Source organism: Penaeus monodon, chromosome 3 (assembly GCF_015228065.2).
Source record: "Penaeus monodon isolate SGIC_2016 chromosome 3, NSTDA_Pmon_1, whole genome shotgun sequence".
NCBI classification, from domain to species: Eukaryota; Metazoa; Arthropoda; class Malacostraca; order Decapoda; family Penaeidae; genus Penaeus; species Penaeus monodon.
In genome coordinates this window covers 3,367,069-3,383,139 of record NC_051388.1, presented here as the reverse complement: position 1 = coordinate 3,383,139, position 16,071 = coordinate 3,367,069, and the positions used below count along the sequence as shown (strand labels likewise).

At 42.2% G+C, this 16,071-nt stretch overlaps 1 protein-coding gene across 2 annotated transcripts in view; it reads right to left on the bottom strand.

The window, feature by feature from the left end:
* Nucleotides 1-338: 338 nt before the first annotated feature.
* Nucleotides 339-16,071, bottom strand: part of LOC119590604 (homeobox protein orthopedia-like) — a 49,491-nt gene continuing 33,758 nt past the window's right edge. For both annotated transcript variants that reach the window (XM_037939285.1, XM_037939292.1), the window contains exons 4-7: nt 4,608-4,803; nt 3,765-4,151; nt 2,921-3,233; nt 339-1,432 (exon numbers count right to left, since the gene is read on the bottom strand). In XM_037939285.1, the coding sequence (XP_037795213.1) occupies nt 1,381-1,432; nt 2,921-3,233; nt 3,765-4,151; nt 4,608-4,803 (948 nt within the window). In that variant the 3' untranslated portion in view covers nt 339-1,380. The remainder of the gene's footprint in view (nt 1,433-2,920; nt 3,234-3,764; nt 4,152-4,607; nt 4,804-16,071) is intronic.

Genomic DNA, 16,071 nt, shown 5'->3' with positions numbered 1-16,071 from the left:
TTGTATCTCCATCATCATTATCATTGTTGTGATTATCATTATAAATATCGTTACTGTTTCGTTCTGATATTCAGCATAAATGTCTTCATATTTAACATGAATGGCAATAATATAATTATCATATCAATCATCTTCATCATTTGTCATAACCACATCATCACTGTCACTTTATCATTACTATCATCATTATCATATTTACCATCTTAATCAATATCATCATTGTTGTCTGAATCAGTATCATCATTAATAATGAAACACCTTTTTCATTTTGAATGTTAAAGATCTCAAAATCTCATTAAAATGTCGGGAGAAGGGGTAGGTTTTTAAAAACGCATGAATAAATATTGACTGCTGTTTTTTTTTTTATTATTTACAAAGCTTACAGCACAACATGAATCTAACTTACGAACATAAATATGATAAATAATTCAATATCATCTATCACATGTGGCAGTTAGAGAGAGACTGACTAAAAATTGGCCTACCATTGTGTATACAACATTACATATACTATATTTAATTCCTATGATATGTAGACATCCTGGTTTTTCTGTTAATGCACAATGATCTCTTTAGGGGGGGAAAAATAACTAGACATATATTTGAAGCTAACAGCAGCGACCATTAAACTCGACAATAAACCTGCATCTAAAATGGACTACAGAATACCGCATGAACAAGGACAAACCTAGACATCTTAGGAGCGATGTGAAGGGACCGTGTATTGGTATAAGCTCTCCCATTGGTTCATAGGAACACACACTCTCGGGCCGCGTCTCACATCCTGGCTGAGACATCTCGCGACCCAAGACATCTACACGTAGTCGTATACTCGGAGGAGAGGAAGGGGGAGGGGTGAGGGAATACAGGGGGGGGAGGGGGGTGTAGGAAAAGAGAGGAGGGGGTTGTATGTGTGTGTCCTTCCACATCACTATTATCAAATAATCTTTACACAACATCTCTTTCATTTCTCTCTATTATCATTTTTTCTTCTTCTCTTACAAAATTGTGCAAAGACTAGTTTATAGAAACGAACTTACAGGTTTTATTTCTTCACCCTGTAATAAAGAACTGGGTACACAGGGCTAATAACACGAGAAAATGTAAATATGACTTGCACAATGCTTAAACTTAACATCCGGGACCTTGTATCATTGAAAAAACAAAAAAAAAACACCATCTCCATATTTATATAAACACAAGAACATTATCTCTTATATTGGTCATTTGACTAACAAATTAAAAAGTATAATACATGAGTTAATGCTATGTACAGTCTAAAATGTTCATCGTTGTGGAACAAATCGGCCTCGATGCGGTGTTGCTGATATCGATCGTCCAAAGTGTCCGCTGCAAAGTTCCTGACACGTGGCAACACTGTCATGCCCATGGATTTCCATAACATCCACCAAGAAATTCATGATTTGGAAAACTGAAACATTCATTTTGCTTTACGATTCACCTTGTGAAGAATATTTATTATTCCGAAAACACAATCTGATACAATACAATAAGTCAAGACACTTTATTTTCCATCTCAATATATATATAAAATTCATCAACACAGTTCCTTTTTTTTTTTACCCCAACAGCACTGTATCCTAATAATCTCAAAAAAAAAAAAGTTAATGACTTCAGAATAAGACTTGTTCTAGACTGTTCTCAAAAGTACCAGAAGCTTTTGAGAGTTTGTTCAACACACTCCTCGTTCCACACGAGAAACGCATCTGAACTTCTGTAATTACTTGTATGTTATGTGGAAACAGTAGAGGCAGGGTGACCACTAAGGGAGAAGCTGTTTTAGGAAAATATGTACCTCTCTTTTATGTATTTTTTTTTAGTTTATTATTTTTTTCTTTTTCTTTCTTCTCGTGCGCTAAAACTGCTCTCTCTCTCTCTCTCTCTCTCTCTCTCTCTCTCTCTCTCTCTCTCTCTCTCTCTCTCTCTCTCTCTCTCTCTCTCTCTCTCTCTCTCTCTCTCTCTCATTTAATGTCTGAATAAGAATCTTTTTTTTTTTTCTTTTTTTAGAGGAATTTTCTGCTAATTTTTTTTTTTACTTTTCTCTCTCCTTTGAATTTTCTCCTATTTCTCTTATTCTCATTCTTCTGTTGCTTTATCTCTATCTACTTTATTCCATGACTACAGCACAGCGTCGCCATTTAACTTGAGGTAAATAAATTTTTACAAAAAAAAGAAGGAAAAACACGGCAGTTTCCGAAAAAAAAAAACAGGAAGAGGAGAAGAAGGAAGAGGAGAAGGAGAAGAGAAGAGAAGGAAGGAGAAGGGGAGGAAGAAGGAGAAGGAGGAGGAAGAAGGAGACGGAGGAAGAAGAAAATACGAAGATGAAAAAGAGAAGGAGGAGGAGGAAGGAGAGAAGGAGAAGAAGAAAGGAGGAGGAAGGAGAAGAAGGAGAGAGAAGAGAGAGAAGGTAGAAGGAGAAGAGAGGAGAGGAAGGAGGAGAGAAGGAGAAGAAGAGGGAGGGGGAGGGGAGAAAGGGGAGGGAGGGAGGGGGAGGGGGGTAAGGGGGAAGGGATGGGACGGGGGTAGGGGAGGGATAGGGGGAGGGACGGGGAGGGGAGAAAGGGGATAGGGAGGAGAGAGGGATGGGGATGGTAGAGAGGAGAGAGGGGGCAGAGAGGGGAAAGAGAGAGAGAGAAGAGAGAGAGAGAGAGAGAGAGAGAGAGAGAGAGAGAGAGAGAGAGAGAGAGACAGAGAGAGAGAGAGACAGAGACAGAGAGAGAGAGAGACAGAGAGAGAGATAAGAGATAAGAGAAAGAGGGCGAAAGAATAAAGAAAGTGGAGATGAGGGAGAGGAGAAGCAAACAGACAGACAGACGGACAGACAGACAGACAGACAGACAGACACCTCAGGAGCAGCAGAAGGAATTCCCCTCCTCAGCGCCATCCTCAGGAACTTTACCTGAAGACAGCCATGGAGGCGGAGTGTTCGAAGGCCCGACGCCGCAGCTGGGCGATGCTCGACCCTCTCCACATGTCCTCGCCGCCCATGTTTACGCCCATACCCATCGACCCCATGCCACAGTTCTGTTGCAGATCTTGCTGCTGCTGTTGCTGCTGCTGTTGTTGCTGCTGCTGTTGCTGTTGGCCTCCGCCGAGCTGTTGTTGTTGGGACTGTTGCTGTTGCTGCGTGGCCGGGGAGGATGAGCCACTGTGGGGGGGTGTTGCCGGGGAACCTAAGCCGTTGGGGAGACCTGGGGAGTTTAGTGGTGATCCTGGGGAGAGGGGGGGAAGGTGACTATATAGTCGCTTACGAGGCTGCCGAGGGTTAAGTGTGTAGGCCTTAAAGCTAAGACAAGGCAAGGCGTTGGGGAGGAGAGATGTAAACACACACTCAGACACACACACACACACACACACATACACACATGCACATACAGGGGATAGATAATGAAGAGAAGCACACACACACACACACACACACACACACACATACAGGGGATAGGTAATGGAGAGAAGCACACACACACACACACATTTTTCTTTCCCTCAGGTATTCTTATTGCATCAAGCTCCATTATAAAAAAAAAACTTCAATAAATAAACTGAGGGAGAGAAGATCAGACACTCCTCTCCAAAATTATTCTAAGGAGGCATTTGGCATTTCTCTACGTCTCATAATCGGAATGACTAAGAGAGAGAGAGAGGATTGGGCATTCCTCTCCAAAATTATTCTAAAGAGGCATATGCACTTGGCATTTCTCGAAGGGAACAAGGAACAAAAGGGTAGTGTCGTTCGTGCTCACCTGCGTACTCACCCAAGGCGTTGTTGAGTGAGGAGAAAGCTTGGTAGTGAGGCTGATACATGGACGTCGGAGGAGAGCCGCCCATGTTCGAGAGCCCCGACGGCAGCGGCGACGTCGAGCCACCCAACCCCTGACCCAGCCCCTGACCCAGCCCCTGACCCAGCCCCTGACCCAGCCCCTGGCCCTGACCCAGCCCTAGTCCTTGGCCTTGTCCTAAACCTAACCCTTGGCCCAATCCCTGGCCGAAGCCCTGGCCGAGACCCTGGCCGAAGCCTTGGCCGAGAGACTGGCTGAAGGACTGCGTGATGCTCATGCTGCCCTGGCCCAGCTGGCTGAGTCCCTGGCGCTGCAGGGGGGAGGTCAGCCCGAGGGTGCCAGTGCCAACACCTGGAAGGGAAAACGGGGGGGCTGCGTTAGCTCTATATACTGATGCTTTCATGTGATAACGATAATGGGAGAAACACGAATTATCACGAGAAAGGATAAACACACGAATACACAGACAATCCACAAAATACAATAATTATAATACTTTAAAATTTGTAAAAAATATATAAGTAGACAGAGAGAGAGAGAGAGAGAGAGAGAGAGAGAAGGAGAAAGAGAGAGAGAAAGAGCGCGAAACACAGAGAGAAATAGCGCGAGACAGACAGACAGACAGACAGACAGAGAGAAAAAAAATAGCATAATACAGACAGAGACAAACAGAGAGACAGAGAGAGAGAGAGAGAGAGAGAGAGAGAGATACAGAAAGAGATAGCGCGAGACAGACAGACAGACAGACAAACAGACCCAAAGACCCCCCTCAAAAGAAACACCAGACATCCGACTTTCCTGCCTCACCTGTGTTAATAGGGGCCATGCCTCCCATGGTCCAGCGCGTGTCCGAAGAAGGGAACATCGACCCGCAGAAGGAGTCTCCCCCCATGGGAGGGAAGGGAGGGAGGGAAGGGGAGGGAAGGAGGGAACCAGCTGAACGGAAGACAGAGCTACTCTTCTTCCTCTTCTTCCACTTGGCGCGGCGGTTCTGGAACCAGACCTGGAAAAGGGGGGAGAAAAGGGGGCGTGGTTAGAGGGCGTGGCTACGTGGTGGTGGTGTAAGGGTGCTAGGTATACAGGTGTGGTGGTAATAATGATAGATATTGTTTGTGATGGTGATGATGGTGGTGGTGATGGTGATGGTGATGATGGTGGTGGTGATGGTGACTGTGATGGTGATGATGATGATGATGATGATGATGATGATGATGATGATGATGATGATGATAGTAATAGTGATAATGATAACTAATAATATCAGTAATGATTATTAATGATTATAACACAACAACTACTATTAATGATAATACAACTACTTAATATGAAAATTATTAATGACAATCGCAATAATAATAACAATAATACTTATACTAATACGAATATAAACGTTATGCTAAATATTATTATTCGTATCAGGATATATAAATTAATTTAAAAAATACTGTAATCACACCTTAAAAAAAAACATAGTTTCTTAATAAACTCTTAATATTCACGAATTTTCAATTACCTAACCTTTTATTAAACCGACAAGAAATTCAAAAACCCACAAAATAAGAAAGAAAGAAAGAAAGAAAGAAAGAAAAAAAAAAAAACGATAGAATATATAAAATAAAACGAAAGAAAATTGCAGAAGAAAAAAATTTAAAGCCTTTAAAAAAACAACCACAAAATAAGATAGAATAAATAAAACAAAACGAAAGAAAATTGAAGAAGAAGAAGAAGAAGAAGAAAAAAACTCATAAAAAAAACTCGGAAAAGAAAACGCGTCACGTTTCCCCATTACCCCCCCCAAAAAAAAAAAAAATAATAATAATAATAATAATAAATAAAAAATATAAAAATAAAAATAAAATAAATAATAATGATAATAAATAAATCTCGGGGCAATAAATAAGGTCAATATCGGGTCATCTGAATATCGCAAAGCCCCCCTAACTACCCCAACGAGGTCATTTGAATGCCTTGCGCTCGTTTCCCCCAATCCCGCCAAAACTGCGACGAGGAAACAAAGATGGCGGCCGATGGGTGGCTCTTGGGCGCCTCAGGCAAATGCAAGATGGAATGGGAGAGAAAGAGAGAGAAAGGAGGGAGAGAAAGAGAGAGAAAGGAGGGAGAGAAAGAGAGAGAAAGGAGGGAGGGAGAGAGAAAGGAGGGAGAGAAAGAGAGAGAAGAGAAGGAGGAGAGGGAGAGAGAAAGGAGGGAGAGAAAGAGGAGAAGAGAGAGAGAAAGGAGGAGAGAATAGAGAGAAGAGAAGAAGAAAGAGAGAGAGGAGAGAGAGGAGAGAGGAAGAGAGAGAGAGAAGGAGGGAAGGAGAGATGGAAGAATTAATAGATGTTGTTCGGAAATGAGGCTGAGCAGGAGGAGAGAGGATGTGTGTTTGTTTGTTTGTGTATTTGTATGTTCGTCTGTGTGTGCGTGTTTATGTATGTATTTGTATGTGTGTGTGTTTCTGTGTATATTTGTGAGTGTTTTTTTGTGTGTGTGGATCAAATCAAAATAACAAACATATTAAAACAAAGAGAGAGAGAGAGAGAAACAAATAAACTAAAACATACTCATAAACTTAAAAACCTTTATATATATATATATATATATATATATATATATATATATATATATATATATATATATATATGTATATATATATCATATATATATATATATATATATATATATATATATAATATATATATAATATATATAATATATATATATATATATATATATACACACACACACACACACACACAGAAAACATAACCATCATATCACCGGTTGGAACACACAATATTTACCCTCTTCATGTATAATTCACGCGTCCCCCTTTCATCAATGTCACGTGATCTGTTAAACACCCATTCGCCATGTGTTATATGAAGCGACAATATTATCCAATAACAACAGAGAACTAGCGTAATCATTGTTCTTATTTGTGGGTTTCCCGCTGGGTTGAGGGAGAGGGGGAGGAGAGGAAGAGAGAGGGGGAGAGAGAGAGAGGGGAAGAAGAGGGGAGAGAGGGGGAGGGGGGAGGGAGGGAGAGGGGAGAGAGGGGGGGAAAGAGGAGTGGGGGAGGGGGAAAAGGGGAGAGGGGGAGGGGGAGGGAGAAGGGGGATTGAGAGAGAAGGGAGAGAAAGAGGGAGAGAGAAGAAAAGAGAGGAGAGAGAGAGAGTAGAGAGAGAGGAAGAGAGAGTAGAGAGAGAGAGAGAGAGAGAGAGAGAGAGAGAGAGAGGGCTAGGGGGGGATAGAGAGGGAGAGAGAAAGGAGGGAGAGCGAAGGGGAAGGAGAGAGGGTGGCCAAAATACCCTTTGAATTCTGATGTTCTTGTGTTTTCTGGGATGTTCACACTCGCTCTACAAGATTGAGCATTGTTTAAAGGGGAGGAGGGGGGACGGGGGGGGGGGGATTTATCAGATTTCTTGTGGGATAAACGTTTGTTTTGTATTTACTCCATTTGTGAGAAATTACCATTATTATCCTCATCATCATCGTTTTTTTTTTTTCCTAAAATTCAGAAGATAAAACGTGGGTTGAATTTATCATTCGCGAGGTACCCGTCGGTGTCTTAAACCGCGACGTTGATATAAATATAGATATAAATAAATAAAGAAAAACCCAACTCTACGAATAATATCAAAGTTAACCCCCTCCCCTCCCCCCCTTCTTCTCTCCCCATCCCCAAAAGCCAATGAGGGGACGAAAAACCCCTGGGATTTAGTGGGTCAATTATTTTCACGAGTAAATCCCGCGCTGTCGACGGCAAATAAATTACCTCGCTGTTATTGCCTTCCTGTTCAGGCCCGCGCGCGTCGCTACCACACTTAATTTGTGTTAATTTTGAATCTTTTTTTTTTCTTTTTTTTCTTCTTCTTTTTTTTTTGGTGGGGGGGGGACGTTTTGTGTTTAAGTTCATTTATTTTCGTATTAAATTTGCGGGCGTGGGTATGTTAATTTTAAGCTTGTAGTCGGTATGTTGTTTTTTCCTATAAGAGATAGGCGGTAAATATTGTTCGCCAAGACGTTTAATTGTTAATGGTATTAATAATTCGAAAATGACCTACAAGCGAGGAGAAAAAAATATCAACAGAGGGAAAGTGACATGTACCTTCCAAATGAATGAAGAAATCAATACGAAAACGTTATACGCCCGTATCTGGTTACTCAATAATTTCCCTGTTGTGAATACGTCTTGTAATTATTCCTCGGCTTATTAACGTCCTGTTATTTACTGTTGTCTTCTCCCGCAATAACATGATATCACTTTACCCTCTCATTTGTTATTAACGGGGTTTGTATTGCTCCCGTCTTTTTATTTCCCGCCAAAATGCGTTAGGTGTAGCGGGGTTAATATATTTTGTATTTCTCTCCCGTAGTATAAATCTCAAGATACTGATTTAGACCCCAATCAGTTATTCCAATACATCACACACAGTTATTACCAAACAGCGCGATGTGTAACAGGCTAATATCATAGGACGTGTCAAGTCAATATCGGTCTAATGAAGGGGGGGATTCGCCGGACGAGAGAGCGCGAGTGCAAATCTGTTTCTAACAATCAGGACGCGCGCATGATAGGGTGGGCCCCCAATATGAACTTTGGCCGACTAAATCCCGACAAATCCTGTCATCCGAGTCTTTCGGCGCCGTCTTGATCGATGGTTTCGTGTAAACGGATTGGCAACTTCTAAATGGCTCGGGAAATGGGAGTCAAAGCTCGCGGATAACTGACGACATTGGACGGGAGCGAAATTTTCGGGACGCGAGCTTTCGGACAAGATGGGGAGGGGGGAGGGGGAGGGGGGGAGGGGAGGGGATAGGACAGACGTAAAGAGTCTAATTCGGTATAAAACTTCAGCGATTTTCGACACTTCGCATTCAATTTTCCGGATAACTTTTCAGGAATGGAAGGCAAAACGGGGCTAATTCGATAAGCGCGAAATAAAAAGCTCGTAAAATGGGACGGCCAAGTGTTCGCCCTGAGCCGCCAAAATCCTCGGAAATGGGATGAAGTTTGTGTCAAAAGCCGGCCGCGCTTCCCAGAATTGTTGGCCGCCGCGCGATTCACTTATTCATGGTGAATTCCTGAGGTCGGCGAGACGATAACTTTAGGGAACTTTTTTTTTTCTCTCTCTTTTTTTTTTAAGCTGTAGCGGGAAAGCGGAGAGTGTAGTGGCGGCGGGGAACGCTCCGCTAAAAAAGAAAACCCGTCGGATCTGGCCGCCGCCGCTACCGCCGCCTCTGCCGCCGCCGCCGCCGATCCTTCCCCGATCTCCGCCCTGATTGTTTGAATGGATCAAAGACACAGCGAGGAATAGAAAACCAATCTGGAATGCCCTTTATGCCCTCAAATGGACCATAATCGTGATCCCCGCCGCCCGTGGGCCAAAAGGGCGCGCCGACTATGGCCATAGCGGCGGTTACCTGCCCTTGTTTTACGGAGGCGCGGTTGCGGGAAGGTCATCAGAGATCACAATAATACCGCGATGATACACATTACCCCTAAACCCTGTGTAATATCGCCAGCCGGGGTCTTGGATAACTCTCAGCGCATGTAACACGTTCTTTCCTACGCGTCTTATATTTCTCCTCTTCATGTGTATGGCAAAGACAGAAAAAAATATGGAATCCAATTTTTATTATTATCCCTCTGTAATGTCGGTATCGCGATCATGCTTTTAAATCATTTAGTCGCGTAACTTAGTCAAGGATGAACATGATACAGATAGATAAAACTTGGTCTGTTAATATGTGGATATGTTCCAAGCGGCTGTAATAGATATTCAGATTGACAGAAACGAGAACGAGCGTTCGTAACGTAGTATGTTTTAGATAAAAACCGCCTGCATGTTATAATACTACACAGAATATGGATTACTGGCTTTTTAAAAACCTCGACGCGTTTTTAATTGTCATTGCTACTACTACACCAAACGCGTTTTTTTTTTATTTCATGGATATAAAATCTCTCATTTTTAAAAAAATATATCAAAATCTCACATCAATCTTCACCTGCGTACGCACCGAATGGAAAAACGAAGAAAAAAAAATTCACAAACGTTTTTCCTCCCTCCCCTCAAACATGGAAAATAACAAACGTTTTTCTTCCTCCTCCGCCTCCTCTTTCCCTCCTTACCCCTTTAGTGTGTGTTTGAACCTCCCCCCTCCCCTTTTCCCCCTCACTCCCTCCCTTTCCCTTCTCCCCCCATCACCCCTCCCCCCTTTCTCCCCCATAATCCCCTCCTTCCCCCACCCCTTCCCTCTTCCCCACCATCCTTCCCCCACCTCCTCCACCCCCCCACCCCCATCACCCTTCCCCTCTCAACACCTCCCCCCCCCCCGGTAGTGTGTATTTCCCTCCCTCCTCCCTTGCTGAATCAAAGACCGGTGTCCGTCAAGCAAACTAATTGGCGCGTGGTGGCCTTAATGAAACATTGACGCGACCAATCAGAGGCCAGAGCTCGGCGCCTGATTCACCAATCAGAGGCAGTGGCGGGAAAAAGGGGGTGGGGGTGGGTGAGTGGGGAGGGGGTATAGGGGTGGGGGAGGGGGTATAGGGGGGTACGCGTTTCGTTTCTTGTAATCAAAACGTCGTGATTTTTTTTTTCTTTAGGTGCGTATAATATTGATAAAAGGATTAGCGACGAATGTTTTTTCTTACTGGTGGATTAATTGTTTTTTTGCTTGTTTTGTTTTTCGTCTAAGTAGGTGATGACATGCTTTGGTGGTTGGTCTCGAGAGTAAACGGGGAGAGAGAGAGAGAGAGAGAGAGAGAGAGAGAGAGAGAGAGAGAGAGAGAGAGAGAGAGAGAGAGAGAGAGAGAGAGAGAGAGAAAGCGAGAAAGAGAGAGAAAAAACGAAAGAGAGAGAATGCGAGAAAACGAAAGAGAGAGGGAAAAACGAGAAAACGAAAAAGAGACTGAGAGAAAGCGAGAAAACGAAAGCGAGAAAGCCAGAGAGACACGCGTCAAGTCCCCAAAAACGATTGACACCAATCAATTTGTGAGATGCCTCGCTCCTCAAAGAGACAGTGGGCTTGTACCTGCGGACGGTTGCCGGTTATTGGTGGTAATGAAAACATGATGGGAGACCCACGGCCGGCGCGGGAAGCCTGTAGCAGTTGTACTACAGACCATATGCATCTTTCATGTTGGTGTTTCTGGGTTTACAAGAGTTTCCCAGGCCTGTGCTGGAACACGGGGAGATGCTGGAGAGACTGGTTTGTTTTTTGTTTTTTTTTTGTTTTTTAGGTTTTAAATTCCGCGAGGCCAAAAGAGAGAGAGAGAGAGAGAGAGAGAGAGAGAGAGAGAGAGAGAGAGAGAAAAGACGAAAGAGGGTGGGAGGAGGGAGAGAGGAGGAGGGAGGGAGGTAAGGGGGGAGAGGATATTGGAAAAAAAAGGAGTCATTTCGATCTTCGTTCAAAATACCTGCTAAACCGGGATCGTGTGTGGAGAGACACTAAGGCACTCAACGTAAGGTATTAAAAAAACGAACAAACAAACAAACAAACAAAAAAGAAACGATATTCAATTTTCAATCTTTGACTGTTTCATAAAGCTGTTCGTTACACTTTGAACTTAAACAAAGGGACGTCATATTGATGCAAAAAAAAAAAAAAAATATACACCTCTCACTGCACAAGTTTAATATTTGTGAACAATGAATTAACGTTTTACAATAAAAATACAGAACTCTATATGAAAGTCATCAAAAGAGAAACAACGTTTTTTTTCAACACATGCTAATACGATACAAAACGTAATGATACAGAACATACAAAACGCTATACACGCAGATACAATATAAACCGTAACATATATATATATATTTTTTTTGTTGTTGTTGTTCTTCTTTTTGAAAAAAGAAATAGTCAGCGCCGAGATACAGATGATAAACAAACAAGCCAAAACTACCTGACGATCTATTATCAGAAGAACGACGCGCCCATTGTTATCTCTGCCATTATAAAACCTGTTAGAACAATCGAGTCGAAAAAAGCTTTATTTTGGAAACTGCTGTGACGGTGGGAAAAGAGGGGGGAGGTGGAGAGGGGCGGAGAGAGAGTGATTGAGAGCAATGATGATGGAGAGGGATAACGGGGGAGAGAGGGTGAGAGCTGAAGGAGATAGATAGAGAGAAAAGACGAAGAGAGAGAATAGGGGAGGTAGCGAAGAGGTGTACGAAGGACAAGAGACAAATAAAGACAGACAGACGAGAAGGGTAAAAAAAGAGAAACAAGAAAACAGAGAAGAACGAACACATAAGAAAAAGAAAGAAAACAGAGAGGGAGAGAGAATGAAAGAGATTAGCAACAACGGGGAAGAGAGAGAGAGAGGGAGAGAGAGAGAGAGAGAGAGAGAGAGAGAGAGAGAAAGAGAGAGAGAGAGAGAGAGAGAGAGAGAGAGAGAGAGAGAGAGTGTAAAAGGAAAGATTTTCTGGCGGGGGGAAAATCCTGGCAGGTACGCGAGACGAGAAACGAGGGGAAGCCAAAGTGAAGGTCTGTGTTCTTGTACAGGGGAGCACTCGGGGAAAAGGGGAAGCTAACAGCCACTCTCACAGCATCCCTCGTCTCTCCTCCTCCTCCCCCCCTCCCTCTCTCTTAGTCTCTTCCCTCTTCCCTCTTCTTCTCTCTCCTCTAAACCATCCTCTCATTCTCTTTTTTTTTTTCCTGATGCATCTTCCTTAACCTCTCTCTCTCTATCTCTATCTATCTATCTCTCATTCCCTTTCCTTCCCCTAGTTTCTCTTCTCTTCCCCTCTCCTACTTTTCCCTCCCTTTCCCCTCTCTTTCCCCCTCTCTTTCCCCTCTCTTTCCCCCTCTCTTTCCCCCTCTCTTTCCTCTATCAGGCTTCCAGTTAAGCCTCGTTACTCAAGTTATTCTCTACACGTGTATTCACTTTTTTCATGCCAGGTTCACAGCGTTCCCCTCTGGACGGAATGCAATTTTATTTCGAAATTCTGACAATCTAGACCTGGGTTTTATTTTGGAAAAAACATCAACAACAACAATAATAACTGCTGTCTGTGTTTCTGTGATTCTTTGTGTGTCTCCGTCTCTCTGTCTTGGTTTCTCTGTCTCTGTTTCCCTGTCGCTCTCTCTCTCTCTCTCTCTCTCTCTCTCTCTATTTATCTATCTATCTCTATCTCTTTCTCTCTCTCTCTCTCTCTCTCTCTCTCTCTCTCTCTCTCTCTCTCCTCTCTCTCTCTCTCTCTCTCTCTCTCTCTCTCTCTCTCTCTCTCTCTCTCTCTCAGATTCATAAATGCACAATGGAAACAAAATCTACATTAGGTTAAAAACTCACAAAGTTAGTAAGTATGTATGTGCAAGAGTAAGTGTGTAAATGTACTTGGACAAAGACCACTATTTAACAAGTGTGTATTTGTGTGTGTGTGTGTGTGTGTGTGTGTGTGTGTGTGTGTGTGTGTGTGTGTGTGTGTGTGTGTGTGTGTGTGTGTGTGTGTGTGTGTGTGTCTATATGCGTGTGTTATCTTAGTCCTAAAAAATGCGGTAGGCTGGTGTGGACTGCTGGGTCATATCGGCTTTAAAATGAACGATACTTTGTTACAGCGGCCGCGAGGTTAACTGAGACAGGCCTTTTGATATTTAAGTGCGCGGATACATAAGCGTTTCGATCAATGTAAACTTATTTTTTTCTCTTTTTCTCTTTTTTTTCTGAGAGGAAGGGAATTTCCGTTATAAGTTAGAGTTGTAGAATGCGTGTAGTTATATTTTCGATACCCTCCCGAGATCAGGTTAATCAAATAAGTTCAATTTAGTTTTGAAGAAGAGCAAGACGTCAAATTTCCGAGGTTAAATAGCAGTTCAAAAAAGAAAAGAAAAATCTTTGACGTTTGTATTTGTTCGTTATATTGTACAACCGGGTTTTGGAAAAGAGTTTTGTAAAACCACGTGTCTTTGGTTTAAAAACGGATAAAAATACATAGGAACAGGTGTTTGGGTTTGGAAGCTATTCGCACATGATGAAAAAAAAAAAATCTTTCAAATCAGGCACGACAAAAAAAAAAAAAAAAAAAAAAAAAAAAGCATAAAACAAAGAACAAAAAAACGACATATTTTCGTTTTTCAAAATCGGGGACATATATCTATTACTAACAATTTCCACCATCATATCCCCCCCCCCAAAAAAAAAGGCGTCAGACCGAAAATCAAAATAATAAGTCCCCATTTTTTTTTTTTTTTTTACCAAAAAAAAAAATGGCGTCAAAAACATTCGAAATCATCTCTAAAAAAAAAATGGCGTCAAAAAGCAAAAAAAAATTGGCGTCAAAAAGTAAAAAAAAAAACAAAAAAAACAAAAAAGCGTCGGCCAATAAAGAATTGGCGGGTTGTCACGCGGCGCCGCTCGTTCCGAAACCCTTTTTGACACGCGCAATAGAAATAATAAATCATTGATCATCCCTCTCGCCGTCGCTGCTGGGGCAAGTGCATAAATGTCCGGTGTTTGGGCGGGTAATGAAAAAAACGGGTAATGAAAGGATATAACATGATTCGAATCCTTAATGAAAATATAATGAAAGTATCATGTCGGACCTTGTATTGCTTGCGAGTGGGAGAGCGAGTTGGAGAGTTATTAGTTTCCTGAAGTGCGTAACGCGAATGCATTGTGCAATTGTTTTTAATCGTTGCTGAAATGTTTGATCGGGAAATAATTGCTATTTGTATCATTACGGCCCTTGACTGACATGGGGGGGGGGGGGGGAGTAAAAAGAGAGAGAGAGAGAGAGCCGAGTGTGATTAATAGGCAAAGGAGGTTCGGATTATGATTTTCCATTGGGCGTAATGAGATCGAATCAAACGGGGAAAGGGATCGGCTGATATCACACGCGGTTGTGGACGGAGATACATGCCTCTATACTGCACGTATCAGATAAATGTGTTTATGCATCCACCTGTCTGTCTATTTGTCTATCTATATTCACGCTTACATACGCATATGTGTGTGTGTGTGTGTGTGTGTGTGTGTGTGTGTGTGTGTGTGTGTGTGTGTGTGTGTGTGTGTGTGTGTGTGTGTGTGTGTGTGTGTGTGTGTGTACATGGTATATGTAAGCAGATAGATACGAAGAGAGAGAGAGAGAGAGAAGAGAGAGAGAGAGAGAGAGAGAGAGAGAGAGAGAGAGAGAGAGAGAGAGAGAGAGAGAGAGAGAGAGAGAGAGAGAGAGACAGAGAAAAAACAAAACAAACAAACAGACAAAGAGAAAGAGACAGAGAGAGAAAGACCCCCGCCAAAAGAGAGAGAGAGAGAGAGAGATTCTAACAAATATATTTATATACATAAAATCTGGTCTCAGTGACGGTAGCCGACAAGTTTCACCCATTACCTGGCAAATGTGGTTTTGCTGTTCCAGGGATGCATAATGTACGTGCCTCATCCCCCCCCCTTCTCTCCTCCTCTTCCCCCTCCTCCCTCTCCTCCCGCCCCTGTTCTCTCTCACCGACTCTTGCTGTCCTGTCTCTCTGTGTCTGTCTGTCTGTCTGTCTGCTCTTCCTTTCTCTCTCTCTCTCTCTCTCTCTCTCTCTCTCTCTCTCTCTCTCTCTCTCTCTCTCTCTCTCTCTCTCTTTCTCTCTTTGTCTGTCTGTCAGTTTGTTTGATTTTCTGTGTGTTTGTCTGTCTTTTCATTTCTTTGTCTGTTTGTGCTCATTTATCTACTGGTTTTCGCTATCTCTTTGTCTCTTTATGTATTGTGACTCTTTCTCCGAAGATATGTTATATACATTCATACAAATATGAATATATATATATATATATATATATATATATATTATATATATATATATATATATATTATATATATACATATATACATATATATATACATATATATATATATGTATATATATATATATATATATATATATAATATATATATAGTTATATATATATATATATAGAGAGAGAGAGAAAGAGAAGGGTGAGAGAGAGAGAGAGAGAGGAGAGAGAGAGAGAGAGAGAGAGAGAGAGAGAGAGAGAGAGGGAGAGAGAGAGAGAGAGAGAGAGAGAGAGAGAGAGAGAGAGAGAGAGAAGAGAGAGCGGAAAAGACAAAGCGAAAGAGAACAAAAAACAACACCCCCACCCCCACAAAAAAAAGAAATAAAAAGAAAACAAAGAAAAAAACAAAACAAATAGATTGACAGACACAGAGAGAGAGAAAAAAAAAGATAATATCTACCGGTCGAATAAAGGTAAATAAAATTACAAAGGTTCCAGCTTTATCTCGCTCTTGTGATAGACTTATGGTTAATGCAGGTATCC